Genomic DNA, 9,466 nt, shown 5'->3' on the forward strand with positions numbered 1-9,466 from the left:
CAATTTTAAGACTAATAGTTAGGTTCCCTACGTTCAATAGGAGGCATACTCCTAATGCAAAAACCTAGTAATGAATGTGCGAGTCTTGACACTAAATCAGACATTTATTTTGCATGAGACATCATGAATTTTAAGAACCTGAACTTTCAAAGAGACAGCCGTGGATAAAATAAAAATGTTAAATGTCACTTTTCTGAAGATCATGTGAACAGTATGGAACTTACTCAAAGCCCTCAGAAGCTAAGGTCAATATATCCAGCTCTCAGACAAACCAGAGGCCACCAGGTGATCAAGAGGGAAAAAAGGAAATCAACCCACCAGAACTAGGTAGGAACCTTTCACTGATTTCATCTTCATTCCACTCTCGTTTCTTTTGAGCGTTCCCTTTTCCAAGGGCTGGAAGACTGTCACAAACCACAGTAGCCCCAAAGCCCTGCAGCTCTGGTTTTTTATTTTAAATGTCAGCCATTCCACCAAAAAAGGAAAAGGGGAAGAAAAAGCAGTCAGCATTTGGCTGGAGAATGGAGTTATATATTTGTTCAAGAGAAGCTCGTGGCTGACCCAGATCACTGCTGAGAAGCCTCTGGACATTCTCCCTGGATTCACTTTTCTACCCCATTTTTATTTCAATGCTGCAAACCCCTGCATCATGGATGTAAAGATGGAAAAGACACAACTTAGATTCAGACCAGATTCGGGTTCCAGGAGTCACAGGACCAACACAAATGATTTTCAGTCATCACCTCTTTTTGCCAAGCCCTCATAATGGTCATTTCCAACAGATGGCAGAAAATCAAAACAAATTCTCTAGTGCCAAATTAACTGGTGGCTCCTTCCACAGGCCCTTCTGCACAGATGCCGGTGACTACAAAATGCCTATCAAATAACATGTCCTTAAAACTATAACACGAAGAAGAGAAATTCAAAATGTCCGTGCTCGCCTTGAACCTGGGTTCCAGAGTCGAAAGGAAACGTATCCCAGCCCCACTGTCATCAGTAAGTTTCATTCGACCAGTGGACTTGGACTTCGTCCGCCAGCCCTGCAGACGCCCCTGCACCGTTACTGACGCCGTGGCTCCGCTGGGGTTCCGGTGGGGGAGGGGAGCCTCTACTTACTTCTGTCCCTCTTCTCCTTCCCCTTGACCCTGTCATCTCTGAAGTCCCTCTCTCTCTCCCAGTCACCCTCAGGCCACACCCTGCTTGGTTCTCTTTCCAGCCATCTCTTCTCCCGGCCCCGGTCATGGTCTCGATCCCGATCCCGCATCCTGGAGTCCCAGTGTCTTTCCCGGGATCGGGAGCGCTCCCTCCTCTCCCTCTTTCCCTCTCTGTACTGGTCATTCTTCACAACGGGCAAATTAATGGGTTTTCGGAAAGGTCGATCCCGCCCCCCAAATCTCAGTTGCCCAGATTCCTTTTTCCCCCCCAGGCCTCCTCCAAGTCGCCGAGGAATCCACCCTTTGAGAGTCCTTTCCAGTTCGTAGTCCACAAATATCTCGTGCTGGTCGATGACCAGGCCATCCGCGTCCCGGTAAGCTTTGAGCAGAGAACGCTCCTCTTTGTATTCAATGAAGGCGTAGCCCTTTGAAAAGCCGGTGACCAAGTCCCTCACCAGCCGAAGCCGCCGGATGTCCCCATAGCGGGAAAACACTTCCTTTAACCTCTCCTCTTTGGTCTGCAGGTTCAGTCTGGCCACAAACAGGGTGAGGAGGGGGTCTCCGGTGACGCCTTTGTTGGGGGCGTAGCGTGCCAGCATGGCCCTCCAGACCGCGCGGTCGTGTGGGTCTTCGTCAGTGCCATCGATGCTGCCAGCTTTAAGCGGGTCATACTCCTTGGCGATGGGCACCCAGTCATTCATGTTCTAAGGAGGATCACAGCGAACATTTATGTAGCACCGACTACGAGCTATGGCTTTAATCCCTGCAACAACCCAGGGAGGTAGATAACAATCATTCGCCTCCTCCTCCATAGGGAGGGAAGCAAATTCTCAGAGGCTGGGGCCCCCCAGCTAGAAAGCCAGGGATACAGTATCCAAGCCGGGCAGCGGGGCTCCGGGATGCTCTTTCCCACTCACCCACCCTCCCTCCTGGGAGGAAGCAGAGGGCAACATGCCTGAGTTCGGCGCATCCGTGTTACCCAGCTTAGGCACAGGAGGGCAGGGGGCATGTACCAACTACATTATAATGAGGCAACATGGACCGAAATCCAGACTCAAAACAGGCTCGCCTTTCAGACTTTAAAATGGTCATAGGAAAACCAGCCTGGGAACTGCCACAGAAATGGTGTTTTTTAAAATCTCTTTACTACCAAGAATTTCAGACATATACCAATGCAGACAGTGGCGTAACCCTCCCTGAATCTCCCAGCCAGTTCCAACTACGACTGACACCTGGCCAGTCTGGTTTCACCTGTGCCCCCACTCATGTCCCTGCTCCCGGATTATCCTCAAGCAAATTCTAGATATTATATTTCAGTGTGGATCACTAAAGGAAAAGAACTTTTTTAAAAATGAAACTACAAGGGAAAATGGTGTTTTGAATGCAGCATTTTGCACCTGTCAGTAAGCAGGTAGCAAAACTAAAATGACAGTGACCCAGCCGCAGGCTTTCAGTTCACTGCAGTTGTCATCCATTCTGATACGAGAGTATTTCTTTCTGAAAGAGGGTGGGTAAATTTACATCTGACATGTGATAACTGATTCATGTGAACCTGCTGGAAGATCAGGTACTTGCCAACATTTCAGACACTACTAAAAAATCACGTGACCACTTCTGTAACGCTTTAGAGCCAGGGCTGAAATGTTACTTAAAAACCAGGGCTCTGTTGAATAGATAGCCTCATTCTTAACAGCATCTTTCCATGACATTTATTAAAACGGTATCTATACCTTCCCCTCTCTTTTTAAAATTTTCCTCAAGGGTTTTTTTTGCTTTTGTTCTTCAGTTTATGGGTTATGTAAGGGGAGTGATTGTTTACGGGGCACACAGTGGAATTTTTTCCTAGTAAAAAAGTCAAACACCTACAGAATAAAACTGAAAATCAATGGACTCAAGACCTCTGACTTCCACTTAGCCTCTCACTATATTCCACTGCAAATCCTATTCCACCCAGGACTGCTCCTCATTCCTTGAATGGGCCCTAATTCCCCAGCTCCATGTCTTTCCTGGTGCAGCTGCCTCTGCTGGGAATATTCTCTTCCTTTCTACCTCTTCCATCTCCACTTGTGGAAATTCCACTGGTCCTTCCAAGTCCAGCTTCCAGCCTCTTCCCCATGAAGCAAATCTGTTTCTCCCACAGCTCATGGTACCTCTTCTGACATACTGCTCATGTTTTTCCCCATGCACAATAAACACTCTTCAATCCTGGGACTTCATGATAAATGCTGGGGAGCTGAACCGACTCCAGTCAAAATTCACTGAACCTTTATTGGTCCAAAGACAAAAAGGACCACTTCATGAGAACTGAGAGACAAAACAGCATTACTCCGTCTGCTGCCAAACTGTTAAAAGGAGAGCTTATGTCTGTCATCATTAACAGGCAACTTTAGAGAAGACACCTCTCTTGTACTCTTATCAGCAAAAGGATGATAAACAGCTAGAGCAAGGGAAGGAGCAGGAGACGAGAGTGAGACAATTTTGGTCCAGTCTCAGCTCTGCCTCTCACTCACTTTGTCTTTTCTCTATCATGGGTATAATTTCTCCATGTGGGAAAAAGAGAGAGAGACCACTATGTGGTTTGGGACTCTGCTCTGGTATCCTCTACATGGCCCTAAAATTCTTAAGATTCTAATCTTACTTCCTACCTTCATCACAAGGTTGCAGGGAAAACAAAACAAAACAAAACCCAAAGACCGTAATAATTACAGGTAACTTGTATGGAACACTGAGGTGGTGTCAGGTACTGTGCTAAGCACTCAACTCCCCTCACCTCTCAACAATACCAGGACACACATACTTCTATTACTCCCATTTCAGATGCGAAGGGTGAGATACAGAATGGTGGGTTTTTTAATCCCAAATCACAGAAGTAGCCCGGACAGGGAGTTGGAACCAATGGCTTTTTTGACTCCAGAGCTTGAGCTTTTAACTATTTCCTTGGATGGCTGTCATAAAATATAAAGCTTTGGAGATGGGGCTAGGAAAAAGCTGGCTAGGTCTGGGTGTTTGAGGCTGAGAGCCCCAACCAAGTAGGAAAGAAACCCTTCCCTATTCCACAGGAAAGTCACAAAGATCCACCAAATAAAACTGACATTATTGTACACAGTCAGAACTCCTCTTCAAAGCTGTAAGGGTTCTTCAAATTAAAATCTGGAGAGAACTACAAAGGGATAAAAAAATGAATTTTCTGTTTTCTTCCTGATTTGAATGCTCGGATCATTACTAAATACCAAGAGAAGAGCGGGCTTCACAACCCTTCATTGATCTTTCTAGGTGTATGTCCTCCGTGGCTACGTTGAGATTTCCTACAACAATCTCTTTGGATTTTTAGATTCTCGTCATTACTTCATAAACGAATACGAGACGTTAAAGACGAATCTCACCGGGGGGTGGGGTGGAGGGAGGTGGGGCAATTAGCGATTAGGGACAAAAGTATGGATAGTACAAAAGCACTGGATTGGGAGTCGGAACACCCAGGTTTAAGACCCAGTGATATCCTGGGCAAAATTTAAATTATCTGTAAAATGTTACTAAATGCCACTTCGCTGCATCTTAGGTAAGACGAGATAAGGTAGTGTCTATAATTAAAATTATGCCCCCGAAAGCTATTATTAGACAAGCAAGCAAAGCACGCCTCTCCCAGGTGAGTCTGCGGAACAAGCCCGCGCTTCCCACCAGGTGGGAAACCAACTGAAGACGCGAACACGGGGCCGCCCACGCATGCGCAGCGATGCCGCGGACGCTAAGGCGGAAGTCTCGGTGGAAAGTCTATACTCCCAAACCCCCCACGGCAACTGCGCCTAGGCCCTTGAGGCTACATCCCCCAACCCCTCACCTTCTGGGTGGGCGCAGGATGGAAGAGGCCGTTCTACCGACCCAGCTATCGCCCCCGCTCACCGCAACACAACCCCAAAAGGTCTCCGCCCTTGCCCGGCTTCAACATGGCGGCCCACACGAGCCGTCACACAGTCCAGGCCGAATCCCCTCGTCCTTCTCGCCAGGGTGGGCCCTGCTCCGACTAAACCGCTCTCGCTCACCTCAGCAAGGCTCGGACCTCCCTTGTCACGGGGACTGGTGCCGAGCTCCAAGCGACGGAAGATTATTCCCGCCTTCCGGACCGGACCTTTACATTGGAAGCAGCAGATTCGTCACGGCCCTCTTTCCGTCTTTGCTTTTAAGAAATTCAGTCACACGCGTCGAGCATCGAAGTCATATCGTCTCCGAAGAGAATGAAATTTCTGTTTTTCTGAAAATTTTCACGAAGACAACAACTGCTAAATTGAACAATTAACAGAGTTGAAAGACTATCGAAAGTGCAGCTGACTGGCTGGGAGCCGCAGAATCGCTCTCGGTCGCGAAGGGATCTTTCAGCGCAGTGAGAGTTTTGGTTCTCAGACTCGCTTAGAGATTTTGATTCTTTTGTGTTTTTTTTTCCCTCCGAAAGTACGTGTGCCGGTTCACAGTGAAACTCTTTACGTATGTTCTCCCAGAGCTTTTCTAACCCCTGAGTTTAACAAATCCGCTTTCCACGCAAGCAAAATACTTATTCAAAATGAGCTTGGAAGCGCGTGGCAGGTTGTTAAAATGCCGTTTCCTGGGTCCCGCAGGGATCTATGAATTCAGAATCTCTGAAAGTTTGCACTTTTTGCAAGTCCTCAAATGATTCTTTAAGGACCCCTGTCTTAGAGTCACGGTTAGGAAGCCGATTTAAAACCTGGGGTTGGGAGGGAGAGGGCAGAACCGTGTGGTCAATAAATATTTGTAGAATGGATAGATGGATGCATTCAGATTATACTATTTCTTTTTTGTAAGGTCAGTATATTCGATTGGATTACGACTTGTGTTACAACTTGAAATTATCGATACAGTTGTGCTTTCTAAAATTTGGTGACGGGTTCTCTGTTCTTCGGCCACCCGTTTTCTGGTTATTCCTTGCAAGTGGGTGATTTCTGCCAACAACTTACCTCTTTTTGATTCCAATCTTATTCTTAAAAGGTAAGCCAAGCACCAATTACTAAGGGTGTATTACTGTTATCCAATCTTTACTGAATCTTTATTATGTAGGTGAAGCATAGGTTTGAATATGTAGAGCTTTCTTTATAGTACATCTTCTTAAAGTAAAATAATAAAATGTATAGATTCTTTAAAATGAGCAATATCTATAGTTTAATTTTTTGTTTAAAAACGTATGTGTGGTATGTACATGCAGTGGAATACTATTAAGCCTTAAAAAGGAAGAAAATTCTGATAATTTTAACTTGCATGAACCTGGAAGACATTATGCTAAGTAAAATAAGCCAGTCAGGAAAGGACAAATATTTTATGATTCCATTCCTATGAGGGACCTGGAATAGTCAAATTCATAGAGGTAGAAAGTAGGATGGTCAATTATATAACAAAATACTTTACAAACCAAGCAGCTCTGGAGGGAAACATGAACTACACTACTAGACATTTCTATAGAAGTTACACACTAATAGTTTTTTTCTTCTTCCAGTTTTATTGAGATATAATTGACATACAGCACTATATACATTTAAGGTGTACAGCATAATGATTTTTTAAATTTTTATTTTATTTATAGTCAGTTTACAGCATAATGATTTGACTTACGTCATGAAATGATTTCCACAGTAAGTTTAGTGAACTTCTGTCATTTCATATAGATACAAAATTTTAAAAATAGGAAAAAAATGTTTTTCCTTGTGATAAGAACTCATAGGACTTACTCTCGTTAACAACCTTCATATATAATAGAGCAGTGTTAAAAATATTTGCTGGGGGTGGGGTATAGCTCAGTGGTAGAGCACATGCTTAGCATGTACAAGGTCCTGGGTTCAATTCCCAGTACCTCCTCCAAAAAGAAAGGAAATAATAATAAGCTAAACCTAATTACCTCTCCCCCCAAAATTTGTCATTTTGTACAACACATCCCTAATACTAATTTATCTTATAACATGAAATATGTGCCTTTTGACTGCCTCCGTCCAATTCCCCTCTCCCCCACCCCCCACCTCTGGTAACCACAGATCTGATCTCTTTTTCTATGAGTTTCTTTGCTTTTGAAGTATATAGCTGATCCACAACACTATGTTAGTTCCTGGTGCACAGGATAGTGATTTGATATTTCTACATTCCAAAATGATCACCACCACACTAATGCTATCTCAAAGCAAACGTTTAGCACCACCTGCAAGGCCCTGGGCTAAGCTCCTGTAGTTCTCTCAACAGCTCTTGGAAGAGCGTATTGTTACATTCCAGGGTGGAGCAAGAGCTGGCTTGGAGAGTAGGGTGGAGGGCTTTCCTCTCACTGCTTACCTGTGGCCTCCTTTAATGCTTTCCCACCCTCCCACTCACCACCCTGAATAAACATTTCACCCAAGTTTAAAAAAAAAAAGTGCTCCTATGCAAACACTGACTAAAAAGAAGTGCCCTGGGCATCACCCTTCCTGCAACCAAATTCTTTTCTAAAGACCTTCAACTCCTAGAGATGAAGCCACTGATCCAGGATTGCAGGCATTTAAGCCCAACTTGGAAATCCCAAAATCCTTGCTGTTTCCATGCAGGATTGAAGGGTAGCAAGACCTGAAAATAATTTAGAGAACAGGAAGAAAGGTGCTGAGTGTGCCACGCATGAAATTAAGGTGCCACAGATGCTCAGAAGAGCATGGTGCTTACTCTGCTTGATGTAGCAAAATAGGACCAGCAGATATTTGCTAATGGAACATTCCTGTGGGTGGAATTAACCCCCAGACATTTATGGTTCCATTTTCATTAAGTGTGACCCACCCACTACTTTTGTTTCCCCTGTCACCTTTGCCTTGATTTAACCATGAATAGGGCATGACCTTACTTTCTGCTCCTTTTTGCAGTCAGTTTGGTTTCTGCTTAAAGGCGGGGGAGAAGAAACGCAGCTGCATACTGCCACACGCCCATCTTAAAGCTCAGGGGAGGAGTGTTTTTGAAATTATTTTTAAAACTTCATATAATGATGTGTCATTGGGACTTTTAAAAAGCTTTGTTGCTGACATAGTCTATGTACATTACTGATCCAGCTTCTCATATCTTGTTTCCAAATAATCATCTGAACTTGGGGAGTTTCTTATACTTCATATTTTGGAGATAAAAGTAGTTTGTAATAGTAATAGTAATAACACTAATACTAGCCAGCATCTGTTGAGCACTCACCATGTGCCAGACACTGTTCTAAAGCCCTTCACGGCAGTCTTATGAAATGAATTCTAACCTTCTCCCCATTTTATAGTTGGGACAACTAGCCCCAGAGAGTGGTCATTTACTTGCCTAGCGTCGCACAGTTTGCAAGTGACAGAGCCAAACAACCTGAACACAAGATCTAGAACCCACCTTGAACCCTGTGCTAGCACTCAGATTTTCCAAATTGGAGGGCGCATGTGCATGAGAATTACCTAGAGGGCTCGTTAATACACAGACTACTGGGGCACAGCCCCGAAGTTTCTGAGTCAGTGGGCCAGGAATTTGCATTTCTAAAAAGTTTCCAGGTGAGACTGATGCCACAGTTCAAGAACCCTTGCTGTGTTAAAAAAGAAACAGGCCCAAAATGGAATCACTTGTGCTAAGCCCCAGGGCAGCAAAATAGAACTTAACATCTAATTTTAGTTTCCGCCTCTCCTAGGGGTGGAATTTTAATTCCAATCAGTCTGGAATTTCCCAATCAGCCCTAGTGAAGTAATCAGCTTGATAGGACCACCCTCCCAATCTTTCCCGGAAAGGAAGGTGACCTTATCGGAAGTAATCCTTTCTTTTTCTGACTTCCTTGTCTTACCCCTCCTTTCTGCCTTTAAAAACCTTTCATTTTGTGCAGCTCCTCAGAGCTCCTTTCTACTTGCTAGATGCAAGGCTGCCAGATTCATGAATCATGAAACAAAGCCAGTTAGTTCTTCAAATTCTCTCAGTTGAATTTTGTTTCTTAACAACTATAGCTCATCATTGTTTCCATAATTTCCCAATGCAGAGAGGAGGGCCATGGTTACCTACCAGAAGATTGTCCAGCTCTATGAGGAGTCTAAGAGGCAAGATCATTAACACTTTATAATAATAGCCAGTGTCCACTGGTGCTTGTGATGTGCTAGACACTGGACGAGACACCTTTCAGGCATTATCTAATCCTCACACCAGTGTTCAGGAGTATTTTATTTCCCCCAGTTGACTGTAGGGAAATGGGGATTTGGGGAGTTTAGGGAACTTGCTTAAATTTATGTACCAGCAAGTAGCAGCTGTGAGGTTCTACTTAACTACTTAACACGTGGACTACTTAGCTCCACAGCCCTGCT

The 9,466-nt window shown here is 44.4% G+C and overlaps 1 protein-coding gene across 2 annotated transcripts; it reads right to left on the bottom strand.

The window, feature by feature from the left end:
• Positions 1-85: 85 nt before the first annotated feature.
• Positions 86-5,302, bottom strand: SNRNP35 (small nuclear ribonucleoprotein U11/U12 subunit 35). 2 transcript variants are annotated; one of them, XM_074356386.1, is made up of 2 exons: positions 5,192-5,302; positions 86-1,858 (listed from the first exon to the last, which is right to left on the bottom strand). In XM_074356386.1, the coding sequence occupies exon 2, from the start codon at positions 1,853-1,855 to the stop codon at positions 1,109-1,111; it is 747 nt and encodes a 248-aa protein (XP_074212487.1). In that variant the 5' UTR covers positions 1,856-1,858; positions 5,192-5,302; the 3' UTR covers positions 86-1,108. The 2 variants fall into 2 exon arrangements, with proteins under 2 accessions (XP_074212487.1, XP_074212488.1); XM_074356387.1 differs by lacking the exon at positions 5,192-5,302 and adding an exon at positions 4,990-5,185.
• Positions 5,303-9,466: the final 4,164 nt, after the last annotated feature.

The sequence above is a fragment of the Camelus bactrianus genome, chromosome 32, assembly GCF_048773025.1.
Source record: "Camelus bactrianus isolate YW-2024 breed Bactrian camel chromosome 32, ASM4877302v1, whole genome shotgun sequence".
NCBI classification, from domain to species: Eukaryota; Metazoa; Chordata; class Mammalia; order Artiodactyla; family Camelidae; genus Camelus; species Camelus bactrianus.